The sequence below is a fragment of the Orcinus orca genome, chromosome 11 (assembly GCF_937001465.1).
Source record: "Orcinus orca chromosome 11, mOrcOrc1.1, whole genome shotgun sequence".
Taxonomy (NCBI): Eukaryota; Metazoa; Chordata; class Mammalia; order Artiodactyla; family Delphinidae; genus Orcinus; species Orcinus orca.
Window position 1 is genome coordinate 40,679,854 of NC_064569.1, and position 24,488 is coordinate 40,704,341.

General features: G+C 43.3%; 1 protein-coding gene across 4 annotated transcripts in view; it reads left to right on the plus strand.

Moving 5' to 3' along the window:
* Positions 1-1,596: 1,596 nt before the first annotated feature.
* The window catches only part of DIP2B (disco interacting protein 2 homolog B), a 233,498-nt gene continuing 210,606 nt past the window's right edge, over positions 1,597-24,488 (plus strand). For 3 of the 4 annotated variants that reach the window (XM_033436309.2, XM_004274331.4, XM_033436313.2), the window contains exon 1: positions 1,598-1,851. In XM_033436309.2, the coding sequence (XP_033292200.1) occupies positions 1,752-1,851 (100 nt within the window). In that variant the 5' untranslated portion in view covers positions 1,598-1,751. Of the gene's footprint in view, positions 1,852-24,488 lie in introns of all 4 variants that reach the window. The other variant, XM_033436311.2, reaches the window with a different exon arrangement.

Below are 24,488 nucleotides of genomic sequence, written 5' to 3' on the forward strand. Positions count from 1 at the left end.
GCATATTCCCATCACCCAACTCCTTCTATGATCTCAGCCAATATTACTTCAGATATACCTCTACCTTCTTCTCACCCCACCTTACACTGGGTTATTATGAAGCAAATCTCAGGCATACCATTTCATCCATAAATATTTGAGTATGTTTTCCCATTAAAAAGTACTATTTTAAAGTTATATAATCACAATGTCATTACCATATGTAAAAATATGACAATAATTCCTAAATATCTAGTGTTCAAATTTTCCTGATCCTCATAAATTTTTTCTTTCCTTTAAAAATCTCTTATTTAAGGGCTTCCCTGGTGGCGCAGTGGTTAAGAATCCGCCTGCCAGTGCAGGGGACACGGGTTCGAGCCCTGGTCCAGGAAGATCCCACATGCCGCGGAGCAACTAAGCCCGTGCGCCACAACTGAGCCTGTGTTCCAGAGCCCGCGAGCCACAACTGCTGAGCCCATACACCACAACTACTGAAGCCCACTCGCCTAGAGCCCGAGCTCCACAACAAGAGAAGCCACCGCAACCAGAAGCCCAGGCACCGCAACAATGAGTAGCCCCCGCTCACCGCAACTAGAGAAAGCCCGCGCTCAGCAATGAACACGGAACGTAGCCATAATTTAATAGATAAAATAAAATTTAAAAACTGCCATAGTCCTCATGTAAACCAGAAGACATACATACATATATTCCCATAGATTCTCCTTACATTGTTGCAGTTAAACGGAAATTTCAAAGTCTACTTCCCAGTCAACCTTATTACATTCCTTTTTTAAGCTGAAATTCAATTTTTTTTCCCCCTCCAGCCCATGAATGATATAATACTGTCTGGGAACTACTAAAGAACAGATGCTGAGGCCTTACTCTCAAAGGACCAATTTTGGATCAGAATGGAAGGGAAGGAAAAACACTGGAATTCCCTCTAATTCTGCAGGGGACTTTTGACGTTTAAAAAAAGATTCAATACTACTAAAGAAAGACTATGAATGGCAGTTTAAGGCATCCGCCCCAGTAGTTCCTGGTAAAAACACACATGTGTGGATCCTTATACTGAATTAAAATATTAATACTTTTGGAACACCTATTAAGTCATACACCAAGGAGGATAAAAAGATAAAGAAGACGAAGTTCTCCTGTAAGTGGTTAGATGTCTAGGAAGAGGGAGGCAGATTCTCCCTCCTTTGTCTTAAATGCTAGAACCGAAATAGAAAAAAAAGAGCTCCTGGTAAATGCAATCGGGAAGCCCCAGTGAAAGAACTGGCCTGAGTTCAAATCTTTATGAATCGGAGGTGTCAATCAGGGGGAAACGGAAGAAGTGACAAGACAAAGGGATACACTACTAAGTGAAGAGAACTGGAAAAAGCAAGGCCTGGGGCCCCTGAAAACTGCGTGGTCGTGAGTTCGTAAAAGGTAAAGGCTACGTGTCCCGGTGGACATCAACACCGTTGGCGTATTTAGCGTTGGAGAAATCGGGGCGGCGGGCTTGGACTCGTCGTTTCAGGAGTCTCCCAGTAGAGGGCGCCATCAGACCGCGAGTGCTCAGCCTGACTCGGCTTCGGAGGCGGTGCATCCTCAGCCCGGGGGCGGGGCTGCCGCGCTCACGTGACCCTTGCTCATGGCGGCGGCTGCAGCGGAGGCGCTGGCGGCGCTTGGCGGCCGGAGCCGGATCCTGTAGCCGGGGTGTGGGCTCGCGTCAGTCCGTCCCTCTTTCGGCCCCCTCGGTTGTCTTCCGGAGTGTGGCTGACAGAGCCGGGATGGCGGAGCGAGGCCTGGAACCCTCGCCGGCTGCGGTGGCGGCGCTGCCGCCCGAAGTGCGGGCGCAGCTGGCGGAGCTGGAGCTGGAGCTCTCGGAGGGTAGGAGACGGGCGGGGGAGCGGGCGCCCGGGCGCCGCTGCGGCTCGCGGCGAGGGGAGACCAGGTCCCCGCCGCGCGCCCTGGTGGCCGTGCGGGCAGAGTGGAGGAGGGTGCCGGAAATCTGGCCCGGGCTCTGAAGGGTCGCTCCCCTTCTCTCTCACCCTGGGAAGTGGGTTTCCGTGTGATTCATTGTGTTTCCTGGGAGGGGGTGAGCAGAGGCTTGGAGAGAGGTCCTCCCCAGGCCCGGGCTGCTTCTGTGTTCCCTGCCCCCCAAAACCCGAGACAAAGCTGTGTCCTCCCGCTTCAGGCTTCTGCCCGGGCGCCGGGGCACGGTGGGGGCGGGGCGGGGGTGAGGCCGCCAGCAGGGTGGCTGACAGCTTTCTCCTGTTCTCCTCTACCCTTTTCCAGGGGAGGGCCCTAGCCTGTTTCAGCTCCCCTTCCCCGTCTTCAGAAAAAGAGAAAGACAGGGGAAATCCGCCAGCATTTCTTCTTCCTTCTTTAACAATGCGAGATGCCTCCCTAGTGACAGGAGAGAGATAGAAGCGGGGTGGGCCGTAGAGGGTCCTAGGGAGGCCAGAAGAAGTGGCATTAACACAGAGAGGGACACACAGGGCTGCTTCTAGAACACCTTTGTCATAAGGGTTTTTTTTTCCTGGTGCCTGTATTCAGGCTGAATTGTCCGCATCTGATCACCTTTTGCAGTCTTTGAAGAGGGAAGGAGAGAGGTGGCTACCGGTTACAGGCAAATCCTGGCCGGCACCGTCTTTCTTTTGTTAATGGATTGTTACAAGGAGGGTTGGATTGGTATTGAGAATTAAAAGAATGGAATAAGTCGAGCCACTATTATTAGAGAAGTCTCTGGACAACAATGAGAGAAACGTTGCTCTGTTGTGGGCATGTGATCAGGCTTCTTGTGCAGTTGTGATCAGTTCTCCACAAAGTTCCTGTTTTTATCACAGGCTGCCTCTGAGACAAAAGCAGCATTTTCTCCAAGCTTGATGTCAGTACTGTGGTGGTGTCCCCAGAGTTGCATATTCTTATTAAGTTCTTTGCCAAAGGCCCTCTTCGCTAGCATTTTTCAAGTGGATTAAAAATTGTTGGTTGGAAAAGAAGAATGTGATAAGTTCCCAGGAGAGTTCTGACTTTTTGTTTACTTATCAAGGCATTCTCTCTCCCACCCCGCAGTCCTTTACAATGAAAAACCAGAAGTAGATTTGAGTGTTATAAAGCCAGTTGGGCATGGAGGGAAATAATTATTTTTAATAACCCTGTTAGGTTTTCCCAATGTATAGGGAGGTGCTGTTTTCATTTGCACTTAATTATCAGCATATTTTTTTTCAATTAACCAGTTGGGAAGTTATTCTTTGGCCAGTCCCCAGAATCAGTTGTGGTGGGTGAGTTTGTTTCTGTGAAATGTTTAGGGCATTGCTATCTTGGTTCTGCCTCTCAAAAAACCTCATTCTTCTGGACTAAAGCATTGTCATTCAATCCGTGATGACTTTCATTCAAGTCAGACTTATAAAGGTTACTTTATAGTATCACATCAGCTATCTTTGATTAGCCAGAAGGAGAGAAGTTTGGCTGGATGTTTGCATCAGAACGAGATTAAAAATAGGAGTTGATTGCTTTTACATGGAGAGGGAAATCCTGGAAGCTCTTTATTCTTGATATATCTGCTTCCAGCTTTTTATCGTTTACTTCTCTGGGTGTTTCTAGAGATGATTCCAAGGAACTATTTCTAGGACTCACACTGATTAGCTCACCTGTGTCTCCTTCAAGAAAGTGTGAAACTCCTGCAAACTGTATTGCCAAGCCTTCAACATTTTTAAGGACAAGTGCATGGTTTGTTTTCTGATGCAGGGTTGTTTTGCTTTGGCGTGTAACTGAGTTTGAATTGGTTTCTTAAAGGTTTATACTACATCATCTTGTATTTCATCTCTTTTAGCGATGGAAAACGGGAAAAAATGTAGTTGAAAAACCTCGGACCTGCAGTGTCAGCATCTTGGCCATCTGTCTGTCTCTCTTGCTTAAAGTACAGAGGTTGGTTGACTGGAGGAGTAGGTAGACATTTTTAGGAATTCAAGTGAAGTTGAAACCACCAACAACCCCCAAATCTATAGCATGCTATTTGTGATGTCTGTACCATATTTTGAAAGGACCTTTGTTTGTTTAAAATTTTCTCTACGGTTACTGCTCTGACAAAAGTACTTTTTTCTTCTGGGAAAAAAAAAGATGCTTTTAACTATGTGTTCATTGTGTGTTGTTGGCTTTGGTGCACTCATTCCTCCATTTTATTCATTTTTTTAGGTTCAGGCTGTAGTTGGTCCTAATTATAGCGATCGTCTGAGCTGTATGCCGTTAAAGAATTTTCTTTGTGCTCGCCTGTATTTTCAGCTGCAGGCTCTCTCTGGTCGCAGATGGGCCAGCTCTGCACCGGAACGCAGGTTGTGCCACTCTGGGCGGTTTGCCGCAGAGTGCGTTGCAGAACCCAGTGCTGTGGCTGCTGCTTCATTCAGGCAGGTCACCATGGACTTGGTGCTTAAAGCTGCCTGCTTTTGCACCAAAAAGAACAGCCCAGCACTGTCCAGAGAATCATTTAAAATTGAACGGACACCTCATCATAAGCTTTTCTGTAGACTAATTGAATAGGCAGGAGGTTTCTGCAAGTATTCCCATAACTGAAAATTTTTTCATGATTCACATGTATTGTTACATTTATTATGTATTTGGTAATAAGCTCTGTTGTCTGAACTGGAGTCATATGTTTTAGTCAAGTGTATGCACGTAAAATAACACTAATGAGGGGAATTTGTTTAAATCTGTCTGATAATTCATTGTGTTTGTGTCATGATCTTATGCATTATGTCGTTTGAGTCTCACTGCAACTTTGTGATTAGGTAGAACAGATGTTATTAACACCTGTTAATAGTTTTTTGTTGTTGTTTTGGTTTAACAGAAGGGAAAACTAAGACTCAGGTTAAGTATTTTGTCTAAAGTTGCTCACTAATAAGTGCGTTATCTTAAGCTGACAGGTAATTATGGCATCTGTTACCATCAAATGATTTAAATATCTTTATGGTTATTGCACAAGCTATTAACTCTAATTTTTACTCTAAGCAAATGCTACGAAATAGTTGTATGCCACAATTCCAAAGAGTCTTGTTGATTCTCTTTCTGAAATCTCTTTTAAATCTATCTTTCACTTATTTGATTCAGCAGACATTTACTCTCTGCTTACTATGTGCTAGGGATACAGAGGTGAGTATGGAACTGTGTTAGCTTTCAAGGAGCTCTGAGTCCGGTAGGGGAATCACTTAAAAATACCAACAAAACAGTCCATGAGACAAAGCAGTCCATGAGGGTTCTGTACAGAAACTGCCTTCTAAGAAAAGAGGAAGCTGTCTGCTTTGTTGTTGTGAAAAAGGAACAGCAGAGAACCTTAAATACAAAACTGGAGGCTGGTAGAGAGGGCTGTGATTTAGCTCGTGAAATTGTCGTAAGTGTGAAGGAAAGAAGGCAGTCTGTGGCAAATTAGAAGGGGTGCAAGTCTTTCAGTGCCTGAAAACAGTCCCAAGATGACAACTGGAAAGGTATTTAAGATAAAATAATGCTTACAGGAAGGGATCCTCCCTTTTCTTGTTTGAACACTTCTCTGACCACAAACACAACAAACCCAGTCACATCCTCCCTTTCTCCTGTCTGTTTCATCACGTATCTCAGGGTCCTCAGAGAGTGGTACAGGTCCACCTTGAAGGTGGAGGGGAAGGAGACAGCTGCTTCCTAGGAGTTGAAGTGAATCCTCTTTAGGAGTTGGGCAGAGGTGGGGGAGTTGAAGAGGAAAAGGGGGAGATGCTGAATTGAGATTGTATTTCACAGTGTTCAAAGTGGGCAATTGGAATTAAGCCACTAGAAAACTGGTAAATCCTTCTTACTTTACTTATAATGGGAAAGTGGGCCACTTCCCCCCAAATATGTAGCATAGTCATTAATTCATAAGAAACACCTTTATCAGAAAATTATGACTAAGCAGTTGTCATTCCTAGTGTTAGGAGTATTAAGGAAAGCAGGTGTGTGGGTTTTTGAAAAACCAAAACTGGGCATTATCTAAGTGATTTATTCTCTGAAAGTTGCATATCTATATTTTTGGTGGGCTATACCCGCCTTATGTTGGAGCTTATCTTTAGGAATTGCTTGTCAGAGCCTGTGACACATTCCTTTGAAAATCCTCATAGCGGCAAATTTTAATTCTTTGAGGGTAGAGTTTCATTTTATGGGTTACTTGGTGTCAAGTAGAGAAAAGCTGGTTGATGTTCTTCTGGAGTCCAAACTAGCTGTGAATGAAAAAATTAGAGTGATTATAAATGTGTTTTATTTGTAACTGTCAAAAAATTAGAATGATGCTAAACTGGTTTTGAGGGTAGTTCCAGAAGAGTAGTGACAGACAAATTCACTGGAAGAATGATTCACTTTACTGTAAAGGATAGCGCTTGTTTAGACACCCTAGTTCTATGTATTTTGAAAAATTAATCCTGTTGTTTGACAGTCCATAACAGTGAGCTGGATTTTTTTTTTTTATAAATTTATTTATGGCTGTGTTGTGTCTTCCTTGCGGTGCGTGGGCTTCTCATTGCGTGGGCTTCTCATTGCGGTGGCTTGAACTGTTTCAGAGTTTGGGCTCTAGGTGCGTGGGCTTCAGTAGTTGTGGCACATGGACTCAGTAGTTGTGGCTCGCGGGCTCTAGAGCGCAGGCTCAGTAGTTGTGGCTTATGGGCTTAGTTGCTCCGGGGCATGTGGGATCTTCCCAGACCAGGGCTCGAACCTGTGTCCCCTGCATTGGCAGGCGGATTCTTAACCACTGCTCTACCAGGGAAGCCCCTGGATTTTTGAATAAGAGAAATCTTTAACCCTTCACTCTCAGCCCAGCCCTTGGTGGCTGCTTTCTTTCCTGGCCTTTGTGAGGATTAACACCTCAGGGTTGAAAGTTCAGATGATTGGCTAAAAACAGCCTTCACATGTATTTGTATTTTAATGATTATAGTTCTTCATGGTTCTCTCTCATGATTAATCAGGAATGGTCTTTGAAACACTCCTTCCTGCTTGTCTGCACCATTTCTCACAGTTCTTTAAGAGTTAGTTGAAGTTCTACCTTTTTTCTAAACCTGCCCCTGAACACTGTGAGCTCTCTTTCTCCAAACCTTATAGCATTTACAGTTTATATCATTTTTGCCAGTCATGGATCTTGTAAATATTTAAATTGTTTTTCATTTCACCTCCATGTAAGCTCCTAAGTCCTTTAAACAACTGCTCAACAATTTCTTTCTTGTATTGTTTTAGGAGTGCAATAAATTTTTGTTCACCTCAGATTTTAATTGAAGCAAAGCCTCTGTCTTGGGGATTTGATTTTGGCACAAGGGGTGGGGTTGTATGATCATTTGAGGAGCACGGGTTTTGGCATCTGGTGGGCTTGGGTCCAAGTCCTGGCTGTCACTTAGCCCTGTGACCTTGGATGGACTGCCTAACCTCCCTGGTTTTAGTTCTTCAGTTCTTAAAAAAGGAAGGACAACCTTATTAGAGTTGTAAGGAGGTTTAAAGTGAGATCGTAGGAGAACAGCTGAGTGTGGCGTGTGCGTGTAGTAAGTGCTTGGTATGTGTAATCTTTATGGTTTCTGATAGTGAATGGTTGCATAGTGACTTGGCTGTTTTTAATATCTTGTGTTACTTAGCGGAATATGATTACATATGAAGTGATGAATGGAATCAATTAGTGTAATTCTTTTTTGCAAGTAATACTTGACTCCTCCATCAGTTGCTCCTGTCGGCACCCTCTACCCTAGTTCAGCACATGTTGTGTCAGTGCAAGCAGTTGACTAGAGCAGCACAGAGTAGCTGGTTTGTTTCACGTAGACATCTGGCATGTGTGCATTTCTAAGCCTATAGGCTCTGGCAAATGGCTCTGAAATTTAAGCATCGTTTCTTAGACTCAAGCATCTTCACGCTATGTATGAAAAGGCACGTGTGGATGCTCAACCTTCACATGGCTTTTGACTCTTCCTTTTCCCCCGTTTGTCCTTCGTGAACAACTCCTTTTGGCTCCTCGTTCAAAAGTTTTCTTGCATCCATTTTTCCTTTAAGTTGCATTTACCACCAGCCTTGTTCAGTCCTCTATCTTTAGACCTAAGGGTCAGCTCTAGATGGATCTTTTATCTTTTAAAAATACCATTTTTATCTAAAGGCGTTGCTACATCCAAGGCTCTGTCGCTCATTGTCTTTATTTTAGTTTTTATTTTTAAAAATATGTATTTATTTATTTATTTTTGGCTGCGTTGGGTCTTCGTTGCTGTGTGCGGGCTTTCTCTAGTTGTGGTGAGCGGGGGCTACTCTTTGTTGTGGTGCGCGGGCATCTCATTGCGGTGGCTCTCTTGTTGCGGAGCATGGGCTCTAGGTGCGCAGCTTCAGTAGTTGTGGTGTGCGGGCTCAGTTGTTGTGGCTCGCGGGCTCTAGAGCGCAGGCTCAGTACTTGTGGTGCACGGGCTTAGTTGCTCCGCGGCATGTGGGATCTTCCTGGACCAGGGCTCGAACTCGTGTCCCCTTCATTGGCAGGCAGATTCTTAACCACTGCGCCACCAGTGAAGTCTAGTACAACTTTTTTTGGACTATGTCATGGACATTTAAGTAAGACTTTTCGTATATTTGTGTTTATAATGAATAAGTTGCCTTCCCTGGTGGATGCTCTTCTATGAATAAAATATTTTCTGAAAGGCCATTTCTTTGGAATTTTATAGCATCACAGCTGACAGGATCTTTGGATACACGGGTTGGCTTTAGTGGACCTGGAAACTCTAAAGCCGTGTGTAGAATTGTGAGTGTGAGTGCTTATGTGCCTTTTTGGGGAACAGAGTCTCCAGCTTTCATCAGTTTCTCAAAGAGGACTGTGAAGCGAGAACCAAGTCTGTGTACTACCACTCTTCATTCTTACTAGCCTGTAAGGAACGCCAGACTCCCTCAGCATCCCTCCTCAACACTCACAAACTTACCTATATCAGTTCCCACCCGTATCCTCTTTCCTTCTTTCCTCAGAGGAAGAACTGTCCCCCTCCTGTTCTGCAGTGTGTCCCTGTGACTATGATCTCAGTCCTCATCCCTTCTCCTCTTCTGGGATCTTGGGATCTTACTTTATTGATCCATCTATTCACTTGTAGTCTTTTGTCTTTGTTTTTTCCTCTCATCTTTAGCCTCTCACTTAACACTTGGCTCTTGGCCCCCTCCCTTCAGCCTATAGATACGCTGAAGTTTCTCCCATCTTAAGAAAAGTATCTTCCCGCGATCTTGTATTGGAGCCTATTTGCTTTTGTGTGCTAGCGTTCACTCCCTCTCATAGATCCTAGAAAGTAGAGCCTACATTTCCTTTATTTTGTTTCTTACCTTTGCTCACTCCTTAGTCCGTTGCTTCTGTCTTATCAAGCCTCTGAAAAAAATGTCTCCAAGGCCACCAGTGACTTCTGATTTTAGACTGAAAAGTACCCACATCTTTCTCTGCATCTTTCTCTACAGCATTGGATGCTGTGGACCAATATCTTTATAAACCTCCCTCCTTCCTTAGCTTTTATGGTATAATTTCCTTCCAGCTCCCTACCTATTCCTTCTGCTCTCCCTTGGGCTTCTTTTTCTCTTTCTTCCTCCTGGTGTGGGTGTTCCTGGTATCTGTCATTAGCCTTCATCTCACTTCACAGACACTTGCTGACTGATCTCATCTATGACCAGGGCCTCAGCTGTCAAGGCTGGGAGATGACTCCCTAGTCTGTATCTCTAGCCCTGACTCCTCTCTGCTCCAGACATCCTATTTATTCTCCCCAGACAACTGTAACTTAGTAGGTCCAAAACTGTACTCCTTGTTTCTGCTCCGCAGATACTTGGGGGTCATCCTTAACTTCTGATGGGTCACTAAGTTCTGTTGATTCTGCTTCTTCCCCTCCATTCCCATTGTTTCAGCCTTTGTTTAAGCTCTTACCATCTTTTGCTGAGACCATTACAGTAGTCTCCTAACTCGTCTGCCTGCCTTCAGTCTCTTCTCTCTTCAGTTCATCCTTCTCTATTCTGTGATGGAATGATCATTCTGAAACACAGATCTAATTGTGTCCTTTTCCCTGTTGAAAAATTTTCACTGGCTTCCCCAATCCACAGGATAAATTCCAGGCATCCTTTGTGTAACAAGACCTGCCTGCCTGCCTTTTTAGCCCCGCTTCCCGCGCCTTCCATGTTTTTGCTGTCTTCTCTAGCCGTGCCAAATGACTTGTATTTCCCTGAATGCATGGTGCTTTTTCACTTCCATTCCTTTGTACACGTTGCCCTTCTCTGAGAAATGCCCACTCGGGCATGTTCTTCCCCTTTTTCTGTCTCTTTAACTTCTGTTCCACTCAATTTCCTGTAAGAAGCCAGCCTTTCCTAAGCTCTCTTAAGAAGTTAAGATCTCTGTATAAGTAGCCATCAATTATTGAGTGCTTATTATGTAACATGCCCTGTGCTTAGCACTTTATATATCCTGCCTGACCAGTAAGTAGGTGCTGAATAAATTGCTGCTGTTGTTATGGTGATGAGGGAACTGAGCTAGCAAAAAGCAACTGAACCTTGAGTGGAACAAAGGGTGTGCCAGCTCCTGCCCTCACACAGACCTGATCTTTCCCTTTTTCCCTACCAGGAACAGTAACGTTCTGAAGTGAATGGCAAAGGGGAGAGAACACACTTGAATCATTTAGAACTGTTTCTGCTGCTTACTGTATGATCTTGGACAAGTCTTTGAAGTGTGCTTCTAATCCTAACAACTCCTAAAGATAGGTGTGTCATTTCCATTCTGTAGAGACTTGTTAAGGAACGTGAAGCCTGAAAGTAAAGTGTGCTGGGGTTGGAACCCACCTCAACTTGGCTCCAAACCCCACGGTGTTACCACACTGCCTCCATCTCCCTGAATCACGTTTCAAGTAATTTCAGCAAAATTCTTTTCCATCTTAACTATTGGGCCCCGCTTTTCTTAGGATACGGCTTCTGTCTTTGGAGTTTGGGAGGTAGGGCTCCCCAGAGAGAAAAGAATGGGAATGTTCTATCCTAAGAGAAATGGATAGCAGTTGGAGTGAGGTTGGTTATTTTTGACCTTGCTTTGCCAGAACCAGCACTCCAACATATATTTGGAGGATTTCATTTATATCAGCTTGACTTCTGGAAGGGTGTGACTTCTTTTTTTCTAAAAAGAGCAAAAGATATTGGGTAAAATCCTTTAAGACTGCGTATCTGTAAAGTAAGAGATAATTTTATGTACTTCTATTTTGATGTGAGATTGATTTTTCTTCCTTGAATTGAGATGGGGTTGATGAGAAGCTGAAAGGGGAAAATCCAGAAGGAGAATATCTTGGATGCTACACAGGACAGCCCTAAATGAAAATGCACAGGTCTGGCATCTTTGAAAGGTCCTTGCTGTGCCCTGGACTTGAGCTTCTGGGCTACAGATAGAGTATTGTTACATTCTGGTTCAGAAAGAGTTTTTTGTTTGCTTTGTTTTTTCCTTAGGATATTTAATGTTTAATTTAAAAATTAATGTTTAAATTAATGTAGATATTTCTGTAAATGACATTTACTTTAGTTGATTTTTCTGGAGTTATTTTTTGTCAAAGAAGAGTGCTCTCATATCTCCTTTTTTTTTCCAGAGGACTCTTGCTTTTAGGGGTAAACTAAAGCAGCTGTAGGATTTTTTTCTTTCTTTTTAAGGACCTTGTTTCAAGGTTATGTTTGGGTTATGTTTCAATTTATTCATAAACTGGAACCTTCTGGGTTTTAATTCAGGTCAGGCATGAATGCATTACAGTGCTGGCCAGTCTTGTCACTGAATCTCCTTTTTTTTTTTTTTTTTTTTGCGGTACGCGGGCCTCTCACTGTTGTGGCCTCTCCCGTTGCGGAGCACAGGTTCCGGACGCGCAGGCTCAGCAGCCATGGCTCACGGGCCCAGCCGCTCCGCAGCATGTGGGATCTTCCTGGACCGGGGCACGAACCCGCATCCTCTGCATCGGCAGGCGGACTCTTAACCACTGCGCCACCAGGGAAGCCCTGAATCTCCTTTTTATAAATGAACCCAGGGGCTTCCCTGGTGGCGCAGTGGTTGAGAATCAGCCTGCCAATGCAGGGGACACAGGTTCGAGCCCTGGTCCGGGAAGATCCCACGTGCCGTGGAGCAACTAAGCCCGTGAGCCACAACTACTGAGCCCACGTGCCACAACTACTGAAGCCCGTGCGCCTAGAGCCCATGCTCTGCAACAAGAGGAGCGACCGCAATGAGAAGCCCTCGCCCGCAACGAAGAGTAACCCCTGCTTGGCACAACCAGAGAAAAGCCCACGTGCAGCAGCGAAGACCCAACACAGCCAAAAATATAAAAAATAAAAAATGAAAATGAACCCAGCAGGAATTGTGAGGAGAAGTTTCTGATAGTTTCTTGCATAGTAAATCTGTGACTGAGGCAAGCAGGCTGTCTTAATTTTTTTTTTTTTTAATCAAGGTATAATTGACATACAACGTTATATTAGTTTCCAGAGTATGACATAATGATTTGATATTTCTATATGTTGGGAAATGATCACCTCAGTAAATCTCATTAACATCTGTCATCATACATAGTTACAATTTTTTCCTGTCTTAAAATTGTAAAGAGTTGTCATTCTTTTTTTGGCTGCGCTGCATGGCATGCGGGATCTTAGTTCCCTGACCGGGGGTTGAACCTGTGCCCCCTGCAGTGGAAATGCAGAGTTTTAACCACTGGACCGCTAGGGAAGTCCCAAGAGTTGTTATTCTTACTTTATTGGACTTCCTTTCTGGTTTGGAGAAACTGTCATTTGTAAATTGAATGTGTAGCAAAAGCATTTGTGAGTTTTCCTCCCATGGTTCTTTGCTTATCATTTTCTTCAAGGAGACCAAGGGAAGTCCTAGAAGAGAACTTCCTGTTAAAAGAAAAGACAACGTCCTCATTTGTTGGTTCTCTGAGCTCTAATCTCTAATGTTACTCCTATATTATAGTTATTTTTCAAATGACCTTAAAGCTATTGTGTGATCATTTGCATAAATATTCTCATCTCCCTTTGTAAGCTGCTTGAGGACAGCACACAGCATCCTTCAGCATAAGTGCTTTTCAGTAATTATTCAGCCAGTGAATGAATCTAGACTCTTGTCATCAGCCTCCTTATCTATTCTTATTTCCTTAGTAGTATCTGACAGACTCTTCTATTACAGTCAGACTGGTTTCCTCACTCTTTTTCCTGACTGGCTCATTCTCATCTCTATGCCTTTGCAGCGACTATTTTCTTTGTCAGGACTACCTTTTCTCCTAGTAAAATTTACCTGTGGTTTCACGGCCTGGTTGATGTCCTTTCATCATGAAACCAACTGACTACTTTAGTCCTTATTAATCTCTTCTATTTTTAAGCTATTGTTGTATTCAGTGACAGTTTAACACTTAACTGACAGCTGTTTATTTGTTTTGTTTATGTTGTTTTTGCCTCCTCAGTTAGACTTTAGATTTTGTGAGTGTAATGACAAGGTCTTCTACCTTTGGGAACTTGTAAGGTGCTAAACATCAATATATCAGTAAAGATGTATTGAGCACATTTATTTACAAGATCTACTGAGAGGGTGAGAGATACGTAGAAGGCAGATACCCTGCTCTCAAGGAGCTTTCAGTCTAGTAACTTCTCAACAAATAGCTGTTTGGGCTTTAAAAATATTAATTTAAAGTAATTGTCTTTTGAGTGAGCACGTAGAAACTATTTTATACTTGAGTGATAAGATAGCATTTAAACAACGCCATTTGAAATGATTCTGGGAAAATGGCAGTTTGAGCACATCTCTGCTGCCCTCTTTTTTTAAAACTCAGTTCAAGTAAAATAACAATTTCAAAGCTTAGAACAAAAATACTAAGAGTTGGAATGGGAACTCATGAAAGTCGAAGGACTTGGAGGATAGATCCAGGAAACCAAAAATGCAGATAACAAGAATTTTAGAAGGAGGAATAAGTAATAGAAGAAAAATTCCCTGAGCCAAAAAAAGATTGCAGATTGAAAAAGACTGAAGATTGAATGAGTTCACTGTGTTCCAGGCAAGATCGATGAGAAAAGGCACAAACCTAGGCATATTCTGATAAAATTCTTGAATTCAATGGTAAAGACAAAAAAAACCCTACAAGTAAGTTCCTAGATAGAAAGATAAAGATTCAGAAGAAAAGAAAAGGTGAGAAACATTCAAAAGAAGATAAAGATACAAAAGAAAAAGTTAAAACTACCACAAAACAGACTGTTCTCATTTGCATCACTATAGTGTTAGTGTAAGAAGCAGACTATTTAGAGAAAAGGTCCACTCCAAAAATCTTATAGACAGTCTAGATACTATTCACCTTTCAGGGAAAAGAAAGCTCTGTGTGGGTGTGCAAGGATTCACATTATATCACCCATAGACTCTAATCTGGACAGTATACTCTAATCAAACAAATAATATTTCCTCTCCTCCTTCCAAAGTAGGAAGAGGAGAGGAAACAGTGATAGACAATGGACTTTGAAATATATATATATCATATATTATTGTTACTCTATGTTACATATATATATCAATATAATTACATATATTGAGAGTGATAAGGAATGTGTAATATAAATGCTAAGTAAGGATCTTTGAAATTGAAGACACATATTGAAAGAGAAAACCTTGCTGTCTGAAGGAAATATTCTAAATGATTCCAGCAAAACTTGGACATCGCAGGACAGGGTAGTGTGTGGTGAGTGGGAACTAAAAGCATTCTTTGGTATCATCGAGATGTTGGCAGGGGAAGTATGGCAATGAACTGCCTTTGTGAGGAGAAGAATACTTCATTTATAATAGTGCTAAAAAAATTGTAAAATACTTAAGGGAAAGTATCACAAGAAAGGCACAGGCTCTGTGTGAAGAAAATTGTAAAAGATTAAGGATGATCTGAAAAAAATGGAAATATATACCGTGTTCCTGGATGGGAAAACTAAATAGATGTAAATTTAATGGAAATTAATTACAACTCCAGTGGAGAATTCTTTTGGGGGTGGGGAAATAGGTAAAACAATCTGTGTTCAGATAGAAGAATAAATGTTTTAGAATAGCCAAGAATATTTAGGCACAGAATAGTGAGGTGGTCCTTGCTTTACCATGTATTGAAACAGATTCTAAAATGATCATACTCAAAGCAGTGTGGTATCAGCATGTGAATAAGGATGAGCAAACAATAAAGTATCCCAATCCTTGTATATGTAAGAAACATAATTATAAAAACATGAAGGTTTTGCAAGCTTAGACTAGCTTTCTTTCCAATTGTCTCAAATTAACAAAAGATCTTAAAATAAGTTGGCCAGGGCTCCATAGGACATCAGAAATACTGATATTGTATTTATCCTTGATACTCTATTTATCCTGCCAAGAGGAGCACACTGGAACCATTCCTCCTGCAGTGTCTTTCCAGTGCCTCTACAAAGCTTAATATTGTGGCATCTGGCAAAGGAAAAATATTTAAAGGGTTCATCTTAATTTTCACAGAGCAGGCAATGAAGGGGTGATCTGGAGCTGAGAAGCAATAAATTGATAACTGGCACATTCTTGACTCCTCTCTTTTCTTCAATCCAACGGCCCATATCTAGTCCATCAGTAAGTCTTTTTGGTGCTACCTTGAGAAATACCCTCGCATCTGCTTCTCCATCATTGATCACTGCCGATGATCACCTTGCCTCTGTTACCTCATCTGTAGCTTCATAGTGCCTTATCTCGTGTCCCTGCTTTTTTCTCTCTAACCTATTTTCCAAACCTAATTTGTAAAATACAAATCAGATCATGTCGCTTCCCTGCCATTGAATTTCCTTCGGTGGACTTCTGTCTTTTAAATAAAATTCCAGGGACTTCACTGGTGGCACAGTGGTTAAGAATCCACCTGCCAATTCAGGGGACACGGGTTTGATCCCTGGTCCAGGAAGATCCCACATGCCGCGGAGCAACTAACCCTGCGAGCCACAACTACTGAGCCCGCACACCACAACTACTGAGTCTGTGCTCTAGAGCCCACGAGCCGCAACTACTGAGCCCACGCGCTGCAACAGCTGAAGCCCGCGCGCCTAGAGCCCGTGCTCTGCAACAAGAGAAGCCACCACAATGAGAAGCCCATGCACCGCAACAAAGAGTAGCCTCCACTTGCTGCAACTAGAGAAAGCGTGCGCGCAGCAAGGAAGACCCAATGGAGCCAAAAATAAATAAAATTAAAATTAAAAAAAAAAGTAAAATGTAATTCCAGCTCCTGTTCCATGGTCTACAAGGCCAGCACTCCTGTTCCCCCATCTACTTTGCTTCAGCCACACTGGCTGACTCTTCTTTCCCTCCTTTCTCGTTTCCTCCCTCTCTCCTTTTCTTTTTTCCCTCTCATTCTTTTCCTCTCTTCCTTCTTTCTCTGCCTCCCTCCCTTTCTCTTTTCTTTTCCTTTTTATTTATTTAGCTACTATTTACTGAGTGCCTACTTTATGCCACATAGGTACAGGCAATACGGCAGTGATTAAAATAACAAAACTCCCTGCCCTTAAGGGGCTTACATTCTGTAGGAATAGACAGAAATTAATAAGTAATTTAGATTGCCTGTCAGATGGTAAAAATTTCAGTGGAGAAAAATCATGAAGAGCAATAGAGAATACTGGGGCCGGTCAGTGAATACAATTTAAAGTAGGGAGTCAGGGATGACTTCATCATAAGATGGCACTCGAACAGAAACCTGAGGATGGTGAGGCTTTTTCTCTCCTTTGAACAAACCATGCTTGTTCCTGCCTCCAGACCTTGTTCCTTGCTTTTCTTCTGCTGAGAATGCTCTGCTCCAAGTGCTGTGCTTGGCTGGCAACTTTGCCTCCTTTCTGTCTCAGCTCAAAAGTGACCTTCTCAGAGATGCCTTCCCTGACTGCTGAGTTTAAATGAGCAGCTCCTCCCCACTTTCCCCATCTCATCTTTTTATTTATTTATTTTGAAGTCAAAGTGATTATTTATTTATTTATTTATTTTTGGCTGTGTTGGGTCTTCGTTGCTCTGCGCTGCCTTTCTCTAGTTATGGTGCGCGAGGTTACTCTTCGTTATGGTGCGTGGGCTTCTCATTGTGGTGGCTTCTCTTGTGGAGCACAGGCTCTAGGTGTGAGGGCTTCAGTAGTTGTGGCCAGTGGGCTTCAGTAGTTGTGGCTTGCGGGCTCTAGAGTGCAGACTCAGTAGTTGTGGCACACAGGCTTAGTTGCTCCGTGGCATGTCGGATCTTCCCGGGCCAGGGCTTGAACCCATGTCCCCTGCATTGGCAGGCAGATTCTCAACCGCTGCACCACCAGGGAAGCCCTCATCTTTTTTTTTTTTTTTCTGTTTAAAATTTTCTATTTAATACCACCATTTGAAATGATCTTGTTTGTGTATTTATTATCTGATCCCAGTAAAATGTTAGTTCTGTGAGAGGCCTTGCTGCCTTGCTCCCTGCTGGATGCCAGGACCTAGAATAGAAGACACTCAGTAGACACTTGTTCGCGAATAGATGGACTTTGCAGGGAGAAGATTCCAACAGGATTCCTTAGATGGTGATAGCTTTACAGAGTAAAGAAATGTCGGCTCTGTCCCAGGGCCTCTGCTGGGAAGGGACAGGGACCCCTGTGGAAGCTGGCCAGGGCTGGAACTCAGGGGCCCATGATGTTTCCTGGCATTCGGTTAGTTTCTCATGTTTGTTTTTCCTTTGTTTCCTTCACCTATTTATCTGCACGCTCTGATTTTCCATGTGACTTTTACAGTTGGGTGGTGTGTGACAACTTTCCATTTTATCAGCGGACCTGGCTCTTTGGCCCATACATTTCAGTTCAGCTGATATTTATTATGCAGAAGTGTATAGAAGATGCAGTGCCAAGCCTGGTAGAGCGCTTGCATGAGAGCCAGAGCTGGAGCCAGGCCGCTGAGGACCTCTGCTCCCTGCATGGAGGGACGTCCACTTCTGTGTTGACTTGTACTTGCCTGTGTGTCGATTCCCTTTTCCTCTACCTTGACCAACTGTATTACTCACAGGATCTGATCTGAGGTGTAAGCTCATTGGGTGAGTTTTTCTGTAGAATAGATAGTGTAAGCAACCTCGTTTTGGTTTAACTGGTCAGTCCTGGTTGGGAAAAACTAAATATTTCCCATGTTTGGTTTTTCAACATCTTTTCTTGGCCACATTACATCTTTTCCAAAATGTTGGAAAACCAGGGAAGTGAAATATTTAGCCATATGGTAAGTATTTGGTTTGTTGAACTGTCACACCTTTGGACAGTTTATCGTCGTTTATGCAAATTGTGTGGCCAGCTAGACTTCTGAGGGCATTCATAGGCCGCCCATAATATGTCTGCCTGTATGCATACAACACTTTTATTTTAGGTCCCAATGTTTTCTCTCAGGTGCCTCTTTGAGTACCTGTGTCCAAGATGTTGTTCAGACACTAAATTTATTGTAATTTTACACATAGGATAAATATAATAAAAATCTCCAATATTCCATTTATTTATTATTCTGTCATCAACTTGAAGTTTATCTTTGTGGCTGAGAAATAGAACTTGTGAAACATCTTAATAATTAATATTATCCTATTTCAGCAAGGGTTGAAAGAAATATGATTTAGATGATTATCATGTTGAAAATAAGACTAAAGTATTATATGTTTATCAACCAGAGATCACCATTGACAGAAGTAGTAAATTGCTCAGAATTCTGAATTTGATTTGATTATCTTCTAACTTTTCCTTGCAATTGTAGAAAAAAGAGTTTTTCATTAGAGGTAGGGATTCTTTCCTGCCTTCCCCCCACCCCCCCGCCCCAGTCAGATTTTTTTGTTTTTGCAGTACGCGGGCCTCTCACTGTTGTGGCCTCTCCCGTTGTGGAGCACAGGCTCCGGACGCGCAGGCTCCGCGGCCATGGCTCACGGGCCCAGCCGCTCCGCGGCATGTGGGATCTTCCCAGACCGGGGCATGAACCCGCGTCCCCTGCATCGGCAGGCAGACTCTCAACCACTGCGCCACCAGGGAAGCCCCCCAGTCAGTTTTAGTTGTCTGTTTCCATACCTATAAAATGTGGTTAGGAATGCTATCAACCTTATAGGATTGATGTGAGAATTAAATTAGTTAATACATAAAAATACAGTGATTAGAACAGTGCCCAGCCAGGAAGTCCCTGACAGTAGTTTTTTGCAGAGATAGGATATTGCAAACAGTATGTTTATTGCATAATAAATGCCATAAGGAAGGCATGTACAAATACTGAGGGTGCTCAGGCAAAGGGCGTTCATGTGCCTGTGTTGTTTCTGGGGAGGAGTATTGCTCAGGCTCAGAGTCATCAGTTGAATAGGAGTTTGGTGGGAGGACAGACCAGAGAGGAGGATAGTTTAGGTTTGGAGAAAGACATGGGTTTGTGAATCACTGGAGTATGTTGGAGGAATTACGATGATTTAGTAGTCATTGCTAGAGCATAAAGAGTAAGCTCAGTAGGTCCAATAAACCTGGACAGGTGGGTAGGTCTTAGAATTTTATCTAATTTATTTATCTTAAACTTTATCTCGTAGGTTCTTGCTTCTCAGTAGGAAATGTGCCAGGGTACTCAAAACTGTAGGATAAACATGGTACAAGAATCTTCTTGGGGTATCCATTTAATTGAATTTTGGGGAAATTATTGCTACATTAAAACATGAATATATTATAATACAGGATTTAAAATCCAAGATAAAATATAATTTTAACTTTTTAAATAAAAAAATAATACATTTTGCCTTAGTTGCTGGCTTTTTCAGGCTGTGCCTCTTCTAGACCCTCCACTCCCCCCCATCACTTTCTTCAGGTGAAAGTTTAAAAACCACCCATATAGGTCATGGGGAATCATTGAGGAATTGTAAGCGGGAGTGGATGACATCTGTATTTGGTGGAGATCAGCCTAGAGGAGGATGGTTTCAGGCTCCTGTGTCACACAGTCAAGGGTCACCATTCACATAGAATACAATGCGAAATACCTTAAGTAGATAAGAACAGGACAAGAGGGCAAGACAGGACAGGGAGAGTTGTAAGGTGGCTACTGAAATGAGCTGGTGGCCTCTGCAGTTGGATTGGGGAAGAGGGAATGAAAAGAGGTATTTAAGGAGAGAGAATCGATGAGACTCGTGTAGAAGAGGAGAGCGTGTGATGTGTTGGAAGAACCTAAGTTGACGCCTAAGAAACTTAAATTTCTGGCTTAGCATCTTGAGGGAGGGAGGGCACCATTTTCTAGTACAAGGAATAGCAGAAGAACAGTTTGGAGTACGGGAGGAGATAAATTCAGTGTTCCTGAATTGGAGGGGTCTTTGGGCCATGCGGGTGAAGGTGCGTAGCAGGCAGTTGGCTATGTGTGTGTGGAGCTCTTTAGAAAGGCCTGTCCTGATGACACACCTTCAGTTCTCCCGAGTGGCCATCACTGGCAGTGAGGCCCACGGGCATGACTGAGGTGGTCTGAGGGGAGCATAGCGAGTGAGGAGAGGCTAAACAGAGAGCTCTGGAAGTGCTGCCATTTAAGGGGGGAGGCTGAAGGAAAGGAACCTGAGAAACTGTCAGAGGTATGTGTGGCCAAAGAGGGAGGAGAAGAGCAAAGCAGCAGGGAATTTCAAGAAGTGCCTGTCGCTGCAAGAGAGTTTAAGAGTAGACTGGGAAATGCCGTCCAGATTCACCCGTGGAGGAGGCCACTGCTGGTGACCTTTGCCTGAGCTGTTTCAGTGGTGTTGGGGGTGGGGACTGCAAACCTGTCCGGAGAGGGTGAGGCATCCAAGGCGGGAGAAGGAAGTAGAGGCAGGCTGCCCGCGCTGCTCTTGCGAGCCTGGCTCTGTGAAGTGGAGGAGAGAACAGTAGCTAGGATGCTTATACATTCACCTCCTCTTTCTCTCCCACTAGAAGGTAAGTTGCACGAGGGCAGGAACTTCATTTTATTTACTGCTATATCTCCAGGGTAGAAGAGAGCTCCTGGCACCTAGTAGGTGCTCAATAAATATTTGGTGGCTGAATTAATGAGTTATGTTAAGATGGGAGAGACTTGAGCATGTTCATTTGTAGGGTGGAAGGGTAAGAGGTCTTGGAGAGGAAGGTTTGAAGGTCTAGAGGAGAAAGGATGTGATGGAACATGGTCTCCATGAGTCAGGAAAGTTTGAGATTCCAAGCCCCTCTGGAGTGACTATCCAGGATACCAGGAGTGGCTCCTTTTCTGCTGAAACTGAAGGAAAGGAGGAACGGATGGGAGCAGAGGTAGATGTTTACAGGTGGTGGAGGAGGAAGTTGAGGGAGTTCTCTCCTGATGGTCTTATGAGTATTCTCTGAGTTAAAAATAAATTAAGAATGAGTATCATGTGTGTATCCTTGGAAAACATTTTGTGAAGACATACAAAAAAGCCACCTCTATTTAAGCAGCTATGCTTATGGCGAGAGTCACAGACAGGTAATTGTAGGCACACACAAGGTTGTGGTCGGTGATATAAAGGGTAGATGAGGTAAGGATGCACCCAGGGGATGAGTAAGTAGGTGAGACAAGAGGTCTCAAGTTTCAGACGGGAATGCAGGGAGTGGCTGGGAGCTGGGAGGAGGGATCCACACACACTGTGCACGCCATTTCACCCTGCCCCAGGAACCTTCTGTCAGCAGGAGACTGTCCTTGGATCATGGGGAAGTGGGAGGAGAGGCAGTGCATGGAGCTCGGTCGTTCCTCTTTGAGATAAAACGAACTGAAACCTGAGGCTTGAGGGAAGTAGAGTCACTCATTGTTAGTAACTCTTCTGGTTCTAACCAGGCTGGTTTTCCAGTGATTTATTTCTGATTCATTTGATAGGAAACTGCTTTCCCAACTTTTGTCAAACCTGTTATCTGAAATGATTTGTCTGTTTAGAAGCACAGGTAGTAGTGAGAAAGGATATGAGAGTGTCGCAGTGAGTCATGAAGAACAAGACATGACCATATTTATTTACTACATCAGGCTTTAGCTAGAATTAATTTAAAGAATATTGAAGTGTCCATTTTATTTTAATTAGCAATTGTTTAGTAATAAAGTTTCACTTGTTCAGAATTCTCTATTTTCAGTCTATTTGAGTTCAAGACTGCCTACTTCTCAGAAACTTTCTGAAAGGGAAACTAGAGTAGTAAGGATGGGTCTTTTAGTCTTCTAGACTTTCATTGAAATTAAATAACCCAGTGAAGCAAATTTTGTTTTTGTCTTTTGCTATTAACCTTAATGGCCATTATTGCGAATCAGTCTCTGATAGCTAAGCAGCATGAGGCAGGTTAGAGTTGAACTTGAGTCCTGGCTACTTCTGTTCTTGGATTTCTCACATGTTAAAACACGTTCCCTATAAAATGAGCAGAGGATCTTTCAGAAGGGGATCTGATTCTAAGAGTTAAAGGGGTTTTGCTTAGAACAAGTTGCAAATTCTAATCACTTATTTAACTGCCCTATCAGGGAAGGCAGGTTTATGGTGTAAAAAGCACCTGTCAATTTTTGGAGATGGAGAGAAGTACCTTTTTTTCTCTTGACAGGAGGTGAAATCAGAGGTTGACTAAGACATGCTAATTGGAACTTGGTATCGTCTCAGTTGGCTCAGTACTTAGAATTCATTTTCTCTAAGCCAGTGGTCCCCAATCTTTCTGGCACCAGGGACTGCTTTCGTGGAAGACAATTTTTCCACAGATGGGGTGGGGGGAGGGTTCAGGTGGAATGGGGGCGATGGGGAGCAGCAGAGGAAGCTTCGCTCGCCCGCCCCTCACCTCCTGCTTGCGTCCCGGTTCCTGACAGGCTGTGGACCGGAACCAGTCAGCAGCCCGGGGGTTGGGGACCCTTGCTGCAAGCCATCCCAGTTCTGATGGGCAATGGGGGGAAACCCTATGTGCCTCCACCTCATTCCCCCCAATTCTAAGTTTTTTAGCCATTAGTTGAATAGTTAGCACTCCAGTTAGGCCTTTATTTGGGGGAAGAAGAATGACTTTATCAGCATTTGGGGGAGAACCTAGGGGACAAGAGAGTCTCCAGGTCAATTTGGCATCAACAAGCTGAGGACCTGTTTCTCATTTTTACAGAGAACTAAGTTATAGCCAGATCCCTATTTTCCTGGAATTTATGGTGTGTGTGTGTGTGTGTGTGTCTAAGAGAACATGTTGAAGACTTTTGAAAGAGACCTGACGTCTGGACCCTCTTTACAGATTGTCATTTTTGTTGCCTTTTACGGGAATCAACTGGGAAAGCATTCTGAGATGAGGCATGTCAGAGACAGTGAGTGAGGTAACAGGGAAAAGGTCACTGGGTTCTGGTCCCATTTCTGCTATTTCTTTGTGACCTCAGGCAAATCATTTAACCTTTCCTGGCTGCTGGGAGATGAAGTGGCTAGATGAGGGAATCTAGTTCTTTCCAGCTCTTAATTCCTGAGGTGACCTGTGAGTATGGTTTAGGAAAATGTATGAAGAAAAAATCATATATATATATATATATATATATATTTTTTTTTTTTTCCCTTGGCCGTGACACACCGCGCAGCACGTGGGATCTTAGTTGCCCGACCAGGGATTAAACCTGGATCCCCCCTGCAGTGGAAGCAGAGCCCTAACCACTGGACCGCCAGGGAATTCCGGAGGAAATCCTGTTGATATTTTAAATTCATTAAGACAGTTATCATTTAAAGGAAATCCATGTATAATGAGAATCATCAGTTGCCTAATTTATATTCATTCAGTCAAAACTTATATATTGAATTTTCCTAAAGCGAGGTATACATTTAATTATTCAGGATGTGTGCTGTTATTATTTTGGTCTAGTGAGGCTTAGGGGATGGAACTTTCATTCTGACTCTTACAAGTTACAGGTTATCAAATTCCCCTCCTAATGCATCTCCTCTTCCCTTTGTCCCTCTATGCCTCCCCAACCTCAGCATCCTGTGTTTATCTTTGGTAATGCCTGTGTTCCCTTACATTTCTTTCCTTTTTTTTTTTAAGATTTATTTATTATTTATTTATTTATTTTTGGCTGGTATTGGTTGTGGCATGAGGGATCTTCGTTGAGGCATGGGGGATCTTTTGTTGCAGCACGTGGGCTCTTAGTTGTGCTGCATGAGCTTCTCTAGTTGTGGTGTGTGGGTTTTCTATCTCTAGTTGTGGAGCATAGGCTCCAGGGCGCATGGGCTCTGTAGTTTGCAGCACGCGGGCTCTCTAGTTGAGGTGCACGAGCTCAGTAGTTGTGGTGCACGGGCTTAGTCGCCCCACGGCATGTGGGATCTTAGTTCCCCGACCAGGAATAGAACCTGGATCGAACCCATGTCCCCTGCATTGTAAGGTGGATTCTTAACCACTGCACCACCAGGGAAGTCCCCCCTTACATTTCTGTTTATCCTTCCCAGAGGCTGGAAATCATGTCTTATTTGTCTTTACTTTCCTTATTGTAAAACATTGAGGGGAAGAAAGGTAATATGTGAGGAAATAGGTAACAGCAGAGTCAAAGATGGCCCAGATTTTAATTTGGGGTAATGGGAGAATGTTTATGTTATACGTAGAAATACCTGAGGTGCTGGTTTGGGGAGAAGATG